Raw genomic sequence first — 16,452 nt, 5'->3', positions numbered from 1 at the left:
ACACACACACACACACACACACACACACACACACACGAGCCAGCCCTTATCGTGAAGACCTACTATCTCAGGTGTGGAGAGGCTGAAGTATTGTAAATTCAAAGCTGGGGGGTGGCTTCGGGGTGTGTTCAAGAGTCCAGTCAACCTAAACCTAGTAACGACTGTCTAGAATTAGAATGTACTTAAAAGCATCCTGTGGTGTTCACAAGATGGCTCAGCAGGTAGAAGCGCTTGCCACACAAGCCTGATTTCCTGAATCCAAATCCTAGAACCTCCGTAAAGGGAGAAGGAGAGAAACATCTTCATGAAGTGGTCCTCTCCACATGTATGCTGTACACGCACACACATCACACACAGAGAGATAGTAACTTAAAAATAAATAAATAAAAGCTCTGTGGATAGATCTCAGCAGTAGAGCTACCTAAAACCCACCAGTGAGGGGCAGGAGGTATTGGCTCAGTGGGAGAGACTTTGCCTAGCACCCTTGTGTAAGGAGTTGGGGACATGATTTAGGTAAAGCACTCGCCTGGCCCGGCAAAGCCTGGGGATCAATCGCTAGCACCAAATTTAAATGCAGGAAAACCTTAATGGAAATGCGTGTGTGGTGGTATTCTCCCTCTGTTCCAGTTCTCAGGAGGCTAAGGCATCAGAATTGGGATTTTGAGACCAGCCTGTCCTATATAATAAGGCCCTGTCTCAGGAGGAAGTGGAGGAAAGAAAAAAAAAAAAAAAAAAAAACACTGATTGGTCATAGACCAGACCTGGGATATTTGAAAATTCTTATAAATTTTGATCCTTTAAAACAGTATCCCACCAAAGTTGATCTCCTCCTCCTCCTCCTTTTCTTCCTCCTCTTTCCCCTGCTCCTTTTTAAGGCAAGGTCTCACATAGCCCAGCCTGGCCCTGAACTTACTATATTGCTGAGGATAGCCTTAAGCTCTTGATCCTCCGACCTCAACCTCCTGAGGATCAGGATGACAGACACGTTCCACCATGCCCAAGTCCTTCAAGCCCTTGGAGAGCCATTCAGAAAATGTGATGGGCACAGAAGCCATGGGGACCTAGTCTCTTCATGCTTCCCACCAAGTCTGTTAGCAAGATGTGGCCTTTTGCCCTCCTTTATCTCTCCTCCCTAAACACAGGTCAAAGCACAGTCGAGGAGCCAGCCAACAGTGGTGTTTATTGACACCCCCCTCACACACACCAGGATCAGTCCCTGTTGTCCATGGTCTTCTTGATCCAGGTAGTGTAGCGGCAGATTTTGGTGTAGACTCCAGGTTTCTCGGGTTTCCCACAGGGGTCTGAGCCCCATGAGGTGATGCCCTGGAGCATCCCGTCGCACACCAGAGGGCCTCCTGAGTCACCCTGAACAGAGGCAGAGTTGTGCTTGCCTTAAAATGCCTGCATTTCCTTTCCTTCTGCACCCACGCAGCATCTAAAACTCTGGATTACATCTTACTATCTAGTGTGGTGCACGGAGATCAGAGGTCACTGCAGCGAGCTGTCCTCTCCTTCTACAAGGAGGGTCCTGGGAACCAAACTCAGGTTGGTGAGTTTGAAAAGCAAGTGGTTGTACCTGCTGCGCCACCTTGCATTGAAACCCTCAGCATTGAACTTTTGAGAAACAGTCTCGCATAGCCCGGGTGCCTCAAACCCTCTGTGTAGTTGAGACTGAACCTGAATTTCTGATCCTCCTGCCTCCACCTTCCAAGTACTGGGAGGTGTGCACCACCACACCCAGTTTTCTGCACCACTGGGGATAGAACTCGGGGTTTTGTGTGTGGTAGGCAAGCACTCTAACAACTGAGCCACATCTCCTGGTCCTAAAACCAATTTTCCCACATGGTACAATGGTTGGCTTCCTATAGGAAATGGGAATAAGATGTGGTGGTCCAGTGGAAGGAAGTGGAGTCTCCAGTGCAGAGAAGAGTTCTAAAGATGATGGTCAAATTCCTGACCAATGAGAAAATAAAGTCATGTGTCCAAAGTGTAATTCATAGAGAGGACACCAGGTTTTCAATGAGGGGACTCAGCTCATGACTCCAGTTGGGGAGCATGGAGGAAAGAACGGGATCCTCATGGAGACGGATGGAAAGATACCTCATTTGTGCACAGGGCCAATCCCTAAGGAGCAATGGAGAGGATCTTTGTGGTCTCTATGGCAGGCTGCTTTGTGAGTGAGTGAGGGGAATGACAACATCCTTGGCAAATGAGGAAGAAAGATCTGCCTTTCAGGGTCTAATCGTTAGTGATGTGGGTGGAGCTTCCATGAAAGGGTCAAAGCCAGAGGAAGTCCTACCGGCACAGATGCATGGCAGTTGACAGGGAAGAGAGTATTATATCTGTGGAAAGATCCCATGAGGGCAGGATGGGAGGTCACCGAGGAAGTCTGATTCCACTTCGTGGCCAACTGAGAAGGCAAGGCTCGTCCCCAAGGATGCAATGACAGAAGGAAACTTCCCTTGGGAACCCCGTGGTAGAAACCAGACCATTTTGAAGAGCTAGGAGTGAAGCATTGCCTAATCCTTAGCTTCAGATTGTCCTCCATACCACCTCCCCACACCTTACCATGTACACAAAGAGTGACAAGGCTAGGACTGTGACCAGCAAAGCTCCTGAGTATGCCAACCTCACTCTGTGACCTTCTGTGCGTAGCAAGCTTTCTCTGAACTCTGCCAGCACGACACAACTTCTCTGTCCACTACATCTTTTGGGTCACCCCCATCCACACCAAGCTGTGAGGGAGCAATTCTAGAGGTTGCTTACCTGGCACGTGTCAGCTCCGTTGCTGCTGCCAGCACAGACCATGCCCTCGGTGATCTTCCCTGGATAGGCTCTCTCACACTTGTTCTGGGAATAGATTTTCACTTCCGCACAGTTGAGGGTGTTTGGAAAGTTCTCTGAGAAGGAAGAGGCAAGAAGAGACAGGCACCTTTTCTCTCCATGCCATCCACACTGGACTTCCCTTCTGTCCCTTGGCTGGACATGCCACAGAGCCCACAGCTTCCCAGACTAGTGCATCTTTCTCTGTCTAGACAGGAGCCCTCAAGTCTTAACGTCTGTTTCTTGCCTTTAGTAAAATTAAAATCTAAGAACAGATGATGGAAGGGGATTTCTTGTCACTAGCCCACCAGGTCCTTAATTTCATCTATATTCCCCTTTTCCCAAATATAATCTGCTCCTAGAAGCCCTTCCTGACCACTCTAATTAAAGCATATCAGTTTGTCCGTCCATTTGGGGACAGAGAGAGAGAGAGAGAGAGAGAGAGAGAGAGAGAGAGAGAGACAGACAGACAGACAGAGACAGACAGACAGAGAGAGACAGAGACAGAGAGAGACAGAGACAGAGAGACAGAGACAGAGAGACAGAGACAGACAGATACAGAGACAGAGAGAGAGAGAGACAGAGAAGGAGGAGGAGGAGGAGGAGGAGGAGGAGGAGGAGGGGGATTGAATTCAAGTCCTCGTCCATACTAGGCAGGCACTGTATCACTGAGCTACATCCAAATCCTCTTTTTCATTCATTCATTCATTCATTCATTCATTCATTCATTCATTCATTTTTGTTTCTTTTAAGGTGGTCTCATATAGCTAAGGTTAGCTTCCAACTCTGCAGAGCTGAGTGTACTCGTGATCCTCCGGCCTTCACTACTCAAGTGTTGGGGTCATAACTGTGCATGTCACATTATCTATACTGTTGACTTTTGAGACATGGCTCTCATTAAACTGCTTAGATTAACTTTGACCTTGAGATCCTTCTGCCTCGGCCTCCTGGGTACCTGGGATGATAGTCTGAGCCACCTCAGGGGATTTTGTATCCTTTTACCTTTCACAACTTTCCTCCTGCATCTTGTTACTTTCTGTTACATGTATTTGTTTATTGTCTATTTCCCCCAAGTGGGGCAAGCCCAGAAGAAGTTCACATTTGCTCATGACTTTATGCCTGCCCCCATGTTGGCCACAGTATCTTGGGCATACTGGGTGCTTAATAAATGTTAATGACTGGCTGTGGGTATGGCTCAGAGGTAGAGCCCTTGCCTAGAATCCCTCAAGAAGGTCTAGGGGTGTGGCTCAGTGATAGAGCACCTGCCAAACATGAGTGAGGCCCTCAGCTCAATATCTAATACTGACAAAAAAAATTAATGACTGAAATTACAATTAACATTGCTATTAATCCCCTTTAAGGAGAAGGGGACCCAGAATCTTTCTGCTCACAGTCTCATGTGACCCTCACAAACACTCTTTTAAGAGGTCAGGGTGCACCCATTCATTTTATCATTCATTCATCCATGCAGGGTAATTTACAAAACATTTCCAGGGTCCCAGGGAACTTCCAAGCACACAGAACACTTCCTCAAGAGAACAGATAGAAGTAGTGGCAGACATCTTTAACCCTGACACTTGCGGGGGCAGAGGCAGGTGGATCCCTGGGAGTTCAAAACCAGACTTGTCTACATTGTTCCAGGACAGGTACCCACATGGTGAGTTAAAACCATCTATAACACCAGTTTCAGAACTTCTGGCCTCTTCAGGCACTACGTGGACCGAGTATACACACATCCATGCAGACAAACACTCATACACATAAAAGAAAAAAAAACCTAAAAAAGAAGAACAGATGATTCTCTGAGAGATATCTCAGTGAGTCAAACCTTAAGCCTGGTGGCCTGATTTTGATTCTTAGGACATCACGGTGGAAGGAGAGAACTAAGTCCCGTAGGTTGTCCCCAACCTCCACCCATGCACTGTGAAACACACACATGCATACACAGTGCAATGAAAACTAAAGAAAGCAGAACCCTCTTGGAGCTTATTACCAATTGGATGCTGACTCCCTGCACGTCACTGGAGAAAGCAAGGCTGGGGGACAGGAAGTGGCTCCCCAGGGGGCTAATGGAAAGATCCACCCATGCCTCAGTATGCATTTCCAAGCCACACTGTCTCAGTAGCAGTCAAGGCGTGTAGGGACCTGATGACTGGCGTGGTCAATGCCTGGAGGGCCCCATTGTTTTTCTGAGCTGAGTCCCACTTGTTCTCGCTATGAAGTTACAAGCTGAGGAACATTCTAGACATGCCAACACCCCAAAGGGACTAATGTTTGGCTCACAAAGAAGAAAGGAGTTTGGGCCCTCTTGGATCATGGAGGCTGGGTGATGATGACGGGTCTGGGTCCTAGAGCGTGGGAAAGAGCAGGGTCTGAAGGTGCTTGCTGCCAAGCTCACAACCTGGGTTCTAGCCCCCCAGGAGCAGAAGAGTGGAAGGCAACAACGGATCCCTACAGACTGTCCTCTGACCTTTGCATGTATTCTGGGGCATGCGTATGTGCACGTGCTCATACATACACATATACACAAATAAACAGATATAATTTAAAAAACCCAACAGTGCCCGTGCTTCACCACATGTATGTATTGAGATGGGGTCTGTCATTGAACCTGGATCATTAGGCTACGATGGTTGACTGACAAACCCTGGAACCCTCCTGCCTCCACCTCCCAGCAGTAAGGTTATAAGTTTATGCTGCCACGCTTGGCTTTAACAAGGGCGCTGGGGATCTGAACTCAAAGCCCCTCACGCTTGCTAAGCAAGCACTTTATACTTACAGTCCCCCTCCCCTTCCCCATAAAACGTAATGTGCTCACTTTTCTCTTTCATTATCTTCTCTTAGGGTGTATGTAGGTCAGGGTATGTTCGGGGAATGAGGTCTGCAATGGCTTGGGGTCCACTGGGGTGATTGCCTTCTCTTCACCCTCTTAGGTAGGGGGCCCAGCTCTTTACCTTGAGGGCTGGTGACAGTGCCCCAGCCTGATATGATGCACTTCTGGCCAACTTTGGGACACAGATTGGCCAGTTGGACCGGCTTCACCTTGTCCCCGAGGTTTGCTGAGTTCCGCAGTCGAATGAGCATTATGTCGTGACTGTGATCTTCTGGGTTGCTGTTGTTGTAGCAAGGATGCTGGATAGACTGAGCCACCTGGATCTCCTGCTCCGGCTGATCTCTGCTCTGGAGGCTATGATCACCCAGACGCACTGAATACTTCCTGCACAAGGAGGGGTGGAGGGGGTGAGGAGTGAGGGTGGATGTTGGAACCCAGAAGGAAGTTGGGGGTACTTGGGGGCTCTTTCCACTCCTTCTTCCTCAGAACCCATTCATCTTCCACCAAGCCCAGGAGTCCAGGCTCTAGCCTGTCTGCCTCAGATCCAGCAGTTCTCCTTAGCCCTCCTCCCTCAGACCCAAGTTTTAACTTCCTCTTCTTCCTCAAACAGAGCCCTGAGCCTCTTCCCTCCAGGTCCACCCACATGTGCCCAGCCCTTCACTCACTGTTTTTTGCAGTGGGCTGCCGTGAGGACCCATCTGTCTCCAACCAGGACACCCCCACAGATCAGTCTTTCGCCCTGGAACAAGGCTGCCTGCCAAGGCTGGGAGTGGGGTATACACTCTCGACCTTCCAGGATCTTGGAGCCCTGAGCTCTGGTGAGCCCTGCATCAGGAAGGAGAAGGGTGGGTCGCCACCCTCGATGTCAGAGCCCCAGCCAGGAAAGCCACTGTGGGTTCAAATGGACACACAGGCCAGTTCCTCTGCGGACCATCTCTTATGCCTTCAACAGATAAGTTTCCAGCATCCATTGGAACATGGCCACATGGCCACACATGTAAGCTCACTGAGACCTGAGAATAATCAACACTAGGCACAGCCCTCACCATGCTTCCACACATGTCTACACGAGTTCTAGACATCCCCACACTCAAATTCAGCCTTGTCTGACAGGCAATAAGAATCTCTTCCGCAGCCATGCACCTATGGGAAACTCAACCCACTTCCTCACCACTGAGTTGCTATCTCTACTCACTACCAAGAAAGCTCCCGGTCCCCAAGCCCACCACACGCACCCACACACCCACGTGTCAGAAGGAGCTCACTCAGAGTCCAGTAACCCCTACCCCACTGAAGACCCTGGGTGGTGGTACCTGGTCCTCTCACCTGCCCACGCTCCCATGAACAGAAGCAGAAGGATCCACGGCTGGATTGCACAGGGTGGGGGGCGTCCCATGGTGGCCTCTGAGGAAGAGGGTGGAACTAAGAGGAAGTCCGAGGGAGGAGCCTGAGATCTTGTTGTCTGGGGAACTGGGGGAAGGAGGTGTTTCCGGAGCTGTCTTGAGTCTTGCTGGAGGATGGAGCTAGGGGCTGAGAAAGCTAGGGCAGAGCTCTAGTTCCCCGAATTTTAGTGTGGGGGAGAGCTTGCTGTTGGGGATCCAGACCTTATAAAGGAGTTCTGGCCCACTTGTGAGATTGGAGAGAAAGATCTGAGGCTGTGACTCCAACGTCCTGGGGAAGAGGGAGCTTAAGAGACCCGCTTGAAGATCCTGAGAGAAAGAATGTGAGCCTGGGGATGGGAGGGTCCTGAGCTCAGAGCAGGGGGACCTCCCTGCGCCTGAGGTCCGTGTCTGGGGACCTCTGCGCCTCACCTTCCAGAATGCAAGGGGCGGGGTCACTCGGACTCGGTGGAAGAGGCCCCCGGACTTCCCTTCGGTGTGTCGGGTACAAGATTTTGCAGCCTTTTAACGAGGAGGAAGCCCCGCCCACGGCTCCGCCTTCTGCCCGCACCTTGCTGCGGTGCGGCTGAACCCGCAAGCGCTCGAGGAGGGGCTCGAGCTGGAGTGACTTTAGGAGGAGGGGCTGGAGCCTCGGAAACCGAGGTGAGGACTAGAGGGGCAGTGCACCGAACCCCGGGGTAGAACGGAAGAGATGGGTCGGAGGGAGGCAACTGGAACCTGGGCTCGTGGGCCTGAGGGAGGAGGGCTGGTATTTGGATATCTTGGTCTGAGAGAGAAGGAACAAAGCCTGGACCCGAGTCTGAGGGAGAAAAGTGAAAGCTTGAATCCCCGAGTCCGAGGGAAGTGAGTTGGGGTTTGAATACCTCATCTGAACCCCTGGATTTAAGGGAGGAGCTCTGATTTAGACTCCGGAGTTGGAGGGTGGAGGTTGAATCTGAAGAAGGGCTAGGGTGTTCTGCAGGGTCTGAAGAAGCAGGGGGCTGGGATTAAGTTCTCTGTCCTTAATGAAGGACGGGCTTGAAACTGAATTTTGTGAAAATTGGGAAAGGCGGTGTTCTGGTTGGGGACTTTGAGGGCGGGTCAGGAACCAGCCCGGGGCATCTGGGTAGGCAGGTTAGGGTGGCGCTGTAACCTGGTTTCCCCTTCCTCCCAGGGCGGTGGGACCAGCCCTGGCTGAAGTCCCAAGGTGCTGCAATAGGCTTGTTGTTAAGGTTGCAGAGGCTCGGCCGGTGCAGGTTCGTACATTTACCCTTTCCTCCCAACTTGTGCGCACCCTGTATCCCACATTACAGGCGACAGGAAGTGATCGTTCCTATGGTTTATTCTGATTCATCTGGGGGCTCTAGAGAGATCAGTGTGCCCATCATCCTATGTCAAGAGTCAGACCCAAGACACACTAGGAGCAGAACCCAGAACTGTTTGAGGTCCACGTGCGCAGAATAGGCGCAGTCCTAGCGTCACTAGGAGTGGGGACAAATGGGATGGAGTCCAGAGAAGAAATCTTATTGGGTGAAATTTGAAGGGATGCAGCAGCTATTTAGGGAAAGATATTTCTTGGTCGTGATCCTGAGGGTTGGGCTATTCCAGAGAATGGTGATTAAAATCGTGTAGCATGGGCCAGGAGTAAGGAGGCGTGTCTCAGTTGGTTTTTTTTTTTTTTGAAGGGGCGTGGTTTTATTATAATTGTTTTGCCTGGGAGCAGAACCCAGGAGGGAAGATGACTTAAGTGGGAGGAGTCTTCTGGGGAGACTGAGGAGTGAAGTCTGAGGGTCGAAGTCTGAGAGGGCGGAGTTTCATCATGGGGCGTGCGGGGGTGCTTTGACACGCGTCAGAGAAGCTGGGGCTGTGGAATCCTGCAGCATCCTCTCACTCTACATCCGTCTTCCTCTCCAGTCTGTCCTTAGCATGAACTCAGTTTTTTTCCATGGTGCTTTCAATCCACTCCAGGTAGTCAAAGACGTTAGTGTAGACAGCGGGTCTCCGGGGTCTGGAACAAGGCTCAGATCCCCCAGACACTATACCTGCCAAGGTTCCTTCGCACACCAGGGGTCCCCCAGAGTCACCCTGTGCATGGTGAAGAACAGAGCTGTTAGCTGGGTCTATTCATGAGAATCACCGGAAGCTTCCTCCTGAGAAAGCCTCCTGTTTCCTGCCATTCATCACCCAGGAGGGCCTAGTCTGTAGTCTCTCCTCCCTCATTTCCATGAATAAAAACTCACAGATCTCATCTCCCACCCCACCATGTAGCATCCTGGGCTCCCAGAACCTCCTAGTACTCAGCCTGGATCCCTAGGTCCTGGAGTCTGTGGTTCCAGCCATCTCCTACCCCGAGGTCTAGAAAAGCGCTTCCACCCTCCTGCAGGGGGATGGCTCACCTGGCAAGAGCCTCGGCCACCCTCCCACAGGCCAGCACACAGCATCTTCTCAGAGATGTGGCCCGGGTATGCCCAGCGGCAGAGCTTGTTGTCCAGAATGCTAATGTTGGCACACTGCAGTGTCATTGGATACTGTACTGTTGGGGGAGAAGGATGGAGGATGTTCTCAGAATCTGAGGCAGCACCCCTAAGAACCTTCCCTGAAGCTGTTCCATTCTTAGGACTCCCACAGAGTCACGAGGCTGAGACTCAGAGATGAGATCCCAGACAGTCAACCCAGGGATGGAGAAAGAATAGATGGCTAAGGGGGGAGAAGGCCAAAGGGGGGAGAGAGAGAGAGAGAGAGAGACAGAGACAGAGACAGAGACAGAGACAGAGAGAGGAAGTGAAACAGGAAGATCTGTCTGTCTGTCTGTCACAGGAGTGGGGTGAATAAAGACCAGGGAGGGAGATAAACATCCCTGAGGTGAAACCCACTGCCAGAGGCAGATTGCAAGGCAGCCATGCAGAGAAAAGGGTTGAGAGATGTTATCAGAAACCAGACAACACAGTGGGGGGCACATGGTCTCTTGTTGCAGACAGAAATGTAGCCTCTACTACTACTCTGGGGGATAACCTGTATTATTGATTCGGCCAAGTAGGTGCTATTTTGAGTGTGAGCACATTTTTGCCCATATATATGTATATGTATACATATATGTATATGTGTACATATATATGTGTATAATTCTGTATAGATCAGGTTGGCTTCAAATTCCTAGAGATCTGTCTGCCCCTACCTCCCAAATGTGGGGGTTAAAACCCACCTCATTAAACCCACCACCACACCCTGTTCTGAATTTTCTGTGTGTATATATGTGGTATATGCACATGTGTGTGTGTGGGGGGGGGGAGGTGTACACAGAGGCAAAAGGGGCCATCAGGTCTTCTGCTCTGACACTATGGAATATTCACTCAACACAAGGTCTCTCACTGAACCTAGAGCTAGGCTGGGAGCTAACAAGTCCTAGGGAGGAGGGGCCCCTGGGAAGAGAAGAGGGGGAAGATGGGATGAAGGGGAAGGAAAAAAAAGGAGGAGGAGAGGAAGGAAGAGAAAAGAAGAAGATGGAGGAAGAGGATGGAGAGGGAGAAGGAAAGGGGGAGAGAGATTTAGGAGGGGACGGAGGGGGAAGGGAGAAGGAAGAGAAAGGGAAGAGATGAGAGGTGGTAAGAGATGAACAAAGGTTAAGGGCAAACCCATACATTTGGAGCTTGACACACTGCCCCAGCCAGAGATAAGGCACTGGGTGCCCACAGATGGCCGGCTCTCCGTGAGGTTGAGGGGTTGCACAGCTGGAGTCAGCCGGACCTTCCTAGGTAGCCGGATCAGCATAATGTCATCATTGTGGTCATTGGCAGAGAGATCTGGATTGAACCCAGGATGGGGGAAGAAGTCTGTGGCCAGAAGCAGCTGCTCAGGGCCTTCCCACTGCCACAGATGATGCTCCCCGAGGCGGACCCACAGGTACCTGTGAAGACAGACTTCAGAGATCAGGCTTGGGATCGGTCCACCCAAGGTCCTGTATGCCCCTTCACAGCCACACACCCTCTCGAGGGCTCTGCTCCTTGTAGTCTACTTTCCCAAATCAGCCACCTTCTTCCCCATCCCACCTGGGGCCCCACTGGTGACATAGGTTCACTGGAACCTTGTGGATGCATAGGAACCCCACCTACCACACAAAAACAACCCCACCCCTGCTCTCACAAGTCTGGTAGCTTCTGTGGGAGTGGCTTTAAGTGTTTTCAACGTGTGTATGGTTGGGGGTGGGATATGGATAACTTCCAAGTTTTCCAGGAATCCTAAAAGCTACTTCCACCTGTAATATCCATTACTGCCCAGGTATTTCTCCTTAGGTTCCCTGCTGCAGCTCCAGCAAACTTGCTTTGGTCTAAACTCATGCTATGGGCAGTTGGGAACTTTCTATGGTCTCCAGGTCCCCTAGCTTCCAACTATCAATAGGAAACATCAGGGTGATGATTAAAAACTTGGGGTTTGGGGAGTATGAGGTGTTATTTCTGTGTCTACTCCTCTCTGACACCCTGGGGATGAGGAAGTTAGCCCCTTCGTCTGTCTAGCTCTCCTGACTCCTCCCTCTCCACAGCCCTGTGATCTTGGGGGCTGATTCAAAATATTACTCTCACAGCCCAAGATGGTGCTCATCTTGCAAGGATGCATGCTGGGAAATTCCTAGAGAGAATGCTGGAATAGCCTAGGTGACCTTGTCTGGAGAAAAGGTAGAGAGGATTCTTTCACCTTATAGTGTCCAGGGCCCTAGAACAACTGGAATCAGGATCCCAGAATGCTAAGAGTCTAACACCTCATTGCCTGTGCTTCTGAGATTGGGAAGTTCAACTCAAGGGACCATATAGATCTTATTTTGTCAGAAGTCCAAGATTTTTGTCCTGTGGTGTGAAAGCCCATCATTCTAACATGGAGGGGAAGAAGGAGGGGGAGGAAGAGGAGGAAGAGGAAGAGGAGGAGACTGTTAGAAGAACAGGTGTTCAAGGCCACCTTTGGCTACATAGCAGGTTTAAGAACAGCCTGGGCTATTCAAAACCCTGTCTCAAAAACAAACTGAAGGATTTTAAGATTGTCTGCATTAAATAGCACTCTAGTGCTCAAAGATTCTAGAATCCTAGTATTCTAGGACAGTGAGACAAGAGTTTTACAGATCTAGTACCTGGATAAATATTTGATTTAGAGAACATTAAACATCTACAGTTCAGAGCCATCTTAGTCCACAAGACTCTGCAAGGGTGGGATTCTGGGATGTTAAACCTGTCAGGTCTTACATGTCCATCAGTCCATTCCTAACACTGTGGTCGGAAATCTAGTAATTCCTGACTACAGGCTTGTAGAATTTCCCCTTCCTTCATTCCTTTCTCTCTACCCTTCTTTCTTTCTTCCCTCCACCACATCACTCTTTCTTCCCCTCCTCTCTTCGTCCTCTCTCTTTTGTCTTCCCCCAATCACTCTTTGCTTTCTTCTTTCTCTCTTTTGCTTTGTTGTTGTTGTAGTTGTTGTTTTCCTTGAGACAGAGTTGCATGGGTTTCAGCTGGCCTAGAACTTATGTAGCTGAGGATGATCTTGAATTTCTGACTGGGCTGGGATGCCTATTCACAGATGCCCAGCACTCTGTGAAGGCAGATGTCTCTGGATCTCTGTTCCAGATCAGTCTGGTCCACATTGCAAGTTTCAGGATAGCCATCATTACAACACAGTGAGACCAGAAGAACGCATGTATTGAGTCTTAGAATCAGGTCTCTGAGCAGGTAGCTAAGAGCCCTGGTTTAATGTCAGCTGTCTCCAGCCTCCAATTCTGAGCCCCCAAAACCTCAAGCCAGGCCTTCCCCTCCCCCCCCCCCGTTTCCCAGTCCCAGCTGGGGCTGGCCAGCTCTGGACACTCACGGCTTTCGGCAGTGAGCAGCTGTGAGCAGCCATTGATCACTGATGAGCGTGGCTCCACAGAGCTGCCGGGTGAGGTAGAAGAGGCCAGCCTGCCAGGGCTGAGAATTGCGTACGCATTCCCGGGCTCCGACGGCACGGGTGTCAGCTCCACAGTGGCCTGGGGTGGGGTGGAGGGCACAGGGGTCAGAGCCAGCAGGTTGGGGAGAGCTCAGGGAGGAGTTTCTTGGGGAGTCCAAAGGGCGAGGACACCTTATAGGGGAACATGGGGTTGGAGGGTGCAGGTCTGGGCTTCTCACCTGCCAGCAGAGAGAACAGCACCAAGGTGAGTCCCGGCTTCATGTCCTTGGGCACAGGTCCTTTGGCCTGCTACTGGGCGCCTGGCCTTCTTTATGGTAAGCCATAGAGATCTTCCTTCCTCCTCCGTTGGGGCCGCCCTGTGATTAATCAGAGTTGGGAAATGTCCCCGGGGGAGGTGGAAGGCCTTATGACAGGGTCCTCTGGAAGGGGAGGGGGCCCAGGGGACTCTCCACGGGGCCTCCTAGCTCAGCAGAATTGGCTAAATGGGGGAAGGGTGCTGGGCCTTGGAGAGTTTTTGCCAGAGCCTTATGAGGGTGGAGTTTGCATCCCATGGCCTCAGGCTTCGAGATCTGGATTCAAAATGCTCTATGGCTTGGAGGAGGAGGGGAACAGGGAGGAGAAGGAAGAGGAAGTGGAAGAGGAAGAGGAAGGGAAGGAGGGCAGAGACAGACAGACAGAGAAGCAGAGAGACAGAGAATATATATATATATATATATATATATATATATATATATATATATATGTCTTAATGAGCATGAAGCTCTCTCCTCCAAACTAAACCTGTTCTGGGATCATGATCAGAGGTCCTTCCCTCAAGCACTCCTGTGGTGTTGAGAAATCTGGTCCTATCTGGATTATCCTACTCTTGTCATAACCTGTCCCCTTCCCCATAGTTCCCCAAGGACCCAGGTGCTCACGGGTTCTGGAATCAAGCCCATGTCTCTCCACGCCTCCCCTCTGTCCTCGGCCACCCTCTCAGAACTTCACACCTGCTGTATTGGTCTTTCCCATCTCCCCCACTTCTATTTTGCCCATCGTTCATGTGTCTCCCTCCCAGCATGGGGTGAATCCCCTGGGAGAGCCCAGCCTAGGTCTGACTCATCCCTGTCCCCAATATCACCCTGTTCTGGGTGGGGCTCTCTGGAGTCCTCCAAAGATGTCAATGACTGAATGAGTGTCTTTCTCCACATCCTTCTTTTTCTGATAAACTCTTACTCATCTTCAGAACCCAGTGCCCTCTGCTGAGAGGCTTTCAGCGATTTCTTCAGGCCAAGGCTGAGTTGGCCCTCATGTCCACTTTCTGATGCCCGAGCCTGAGGATCAAGTTGAGATCTGCTCCCTGGAACACCCCTTCTCTCTGATGTTGAAGTGTGAGCTGGACCAACTGTGCCCAATTCTCTTGGGGGTAAAGGTTAGATGTATGACTTAGTTGCTGGGGCTGTTAAATGGAAGTGCTAACCAGAGCTGCAGGGAGGGAGCAGATGGCACTAATGGGCAGGTACTACTCTCATCAGAGTGCCTGGGGAGATGGTTCAGTGGGTAAGGTAGTTACTGTGCAAACCTGAGGACCTGAGTTCAATTACCAGAGCCCCTGTTTAAAACACACACATGCACACACACACACTCATACACACATACATGCGTGCACACACAAACACACATGTACACACACCACCACCACCACCACCAACAACAACAACAACAAACAAACAAACAACAAACAGGCACAGTGGTTCATGTTCTTTTAGTCCCAGCACTCGAGCTGATGACAGGCAGACCCTGGGGCTTGCTGGCAAGCCAGCTTAGCCAATCTGTGAGGTCCAGGTTTAGTGAAAGGCTCTGTCTCAAAAGCTAAGGAGCAACAAAAAAGCTCAGTGGGTAAGGGGGGCTTGACCTGAATTTGGTCCCCAGGACCCACATGGTGGAAGAAAGAAAGAATTGATTTTTATAAGTTGTCCTTTGACCTCTACCTGTGCACTGCGGCATGAATTGCTCTCAGCCCCAATCACACACAAATTAGAAATAATAAGGCATAAGAAGAAGAGGTAGAGGAGCTGAGATGATGGCTCAGGGGTTAAGGGCACTGGCTGCTCTTCCAGAGGACTCCAGTTCAGTTCCTAGCAACCACATGGTGGCTCAGAATTGAGACTCCAGCTCCAGGAGATCTGATCCATTGCTCTCTGCTGGCCTCCTTCCACATGTACAAAGTTTTCAAATACACATACAGCAAAGTGCACATACATACTAAATACATAAATACATTATAAAAATAAAAATTTAAAGAATGATATTTGCAAAAAGAAGAAAGGGTGGGCAGCAATAGAGGGACAAAGATGATCTGACCTTTGGCCTCCACACACACACACACACACACACACACACACTCATGAATACATACACATACCAAACAAAAAGTGCCTGTTTTGTGAATATCCAAACTGTCTTCTCACCACCCCCACCCGCCCCTAAGCCCTGCACAGTCTTCAAGTGCTTGCCAGCCAAGGGTACAATTACTGTTCGTGCAGATATGGTGACTGTCTCTGAGAGCTGAAAGGAGACACTATGTGCTAAGGACCACAGGTCCTGCTTTAAGAGTACATTTAGGGTCCAGGGGGCTGCATCAGTGGGAAAGAGCACTTGTTGCTCTTCCAGAGTGGGGTGTGTGTGTGTGTGTGTGGGGGGGTGCATTTCAGTTCTCAACAGCCACACCAGTAGCTCACAGTAGCCTGTATTGTGAGTTAAAGCTCCAGATCCCGGAGATCTGATGCCCTCTTCTGGTATCTGAGTGTATGCACACTCATAACATTAAATAAAAATAAAATAGATTCTTTTTAAAAAGTCCGTGTTAATAGCTATCCTTAAAAAAATATTTATTTTGTTCATGTGTTACAAGTTTGCTCATGCTGGCCCATTACTGCAGTTCTCAAGAGCTTTTTAACTGCCGAGCTGTCTCTCTAGCCTCCAGCAGCTACCTTGTAAAAATTACATTATTGTATGTGGGCACAATACAGAATGTGTGGGGAGGTCAAAGGACAACTTGTGGGAGTCATTTCTCTCCTTTCCACTATGTAGGCTGTGGGGATCAAACTCAGGTCATCAGGCTTGACCACAAGCTCTTGTACACACTGAGCCATCTATCGCTCCAGCCCAATCATTTGAGTGATATAAAAAATATTTTGATTCTAGGATTCTATGTACGTGAACTTTTCCCTGGATGTATGTACTCATATTACCTGGTATCTGCAGATATCAGAGGAAGGCATTGGTCCCCTTGGAACTGGAGTTATAGATGGTTGTGAGACACCACGCTGGGGTTGGGGCTGGGTTCTCTGTGCTCCTCCAGTGTTCTTGAGCACTGAGCCATCTCCAGCCTCAAAAGCCTGGACTTAAGTTGGTTTATATGATCTCATGTAATATGCATGAGTCTAATCTAGCAGGTATCTCTGTTTCAGGGTAGGGGGTTGAAGTAATGTTGGACGGGGAGGATGTTATCAA

General features: G+C 50.0%; 2 protein-coding genes and 1 long non-coding RNA gene across 3 annotated transcripts in view; 1 reads left to right on the top strand and 2 right to left on the bottom strand.

The window, feature by feature from the left end:
• Positions 1-1,161: 1,161 nt before the first annotated feature.
• On the bottom strand, positions 1,162-7,545 carry Klk8 (kallikrein related peptidase 8). Its single transcript, XM_021166355.2, has 6 exons — positions 7,468-7,545; positions 6,983-7,060; positions 6,322-6,481; positions 5,778-6,040; positions 2,767-2,900; positions 1,162-1,365 (listed from the first exon to the last, which is right to left on the bottom strand). The coding sequence occupies exons 2-6, from the start codon at positions 7,050-7,052 to the stop codon at positions 1,210-1,212; spliced, it is 783 nt and encodes a 260-aa protein (XP_021022014.1). The 5' UTR covers positions 7,053-7,060; positions 7,468-7,545; the 3' UTR covers positions 1,162-1,209.
• Positions 7,170-16,452, top strand: part of LOC110297561 — a 107,110-nt gene continuing 97,827 nt past the window's right edge. The window contains exon 1 of the long non-coding RNA XR_002378303.1: positions 7,170-7,698. This is a non-coding gene — a long non-coding RNA (uncharacterized LOC110297561). The remainder of the gene's footprint in view (positions 7,699-16,452) is intronic.
• On the bottom strand, positions 8,362-13,324 carry Klk9 (kallikrein related peptidase 9). The gene is made up of 5 exons (XM_021166357.1): positions 13,176-13,324; positions 12,880-13,036; positions 10,674-10,939; positions 9,432-9,568; positions 8,362-9,120 (listed from the first exon to the last, which is right to left on the bottom strand). Exons 1-5 carry the CDS (start codon positions 13,216-13,218, stop codon positions 8,968-8,970), a joined length of 756 nt encoding a protein of 251 aa, XP_021022016.1. The 5' UTR covers positions 13,219-13,324; the 3' UTR covers positions 8,362-8,967.

Source organism: Mus caroli, chromosome 7 (assembly GCF_900094665.2).
Source record: "Mus caroli chromosome 7, CAROLI_EIJ_v1.1, whole genome shotgun sequence".
NCBI classification, from domain to species: domain Eukaryota; kingdom Metazoa; phylum Chordata; class Mammalia; order Rodentia; family Muridae; genus Mus; species Mus caroli.
Note: the sequence above shows the minus strand (reverse complement) of the source record. Positions and strands in the feature narration are given on the sequence as shown.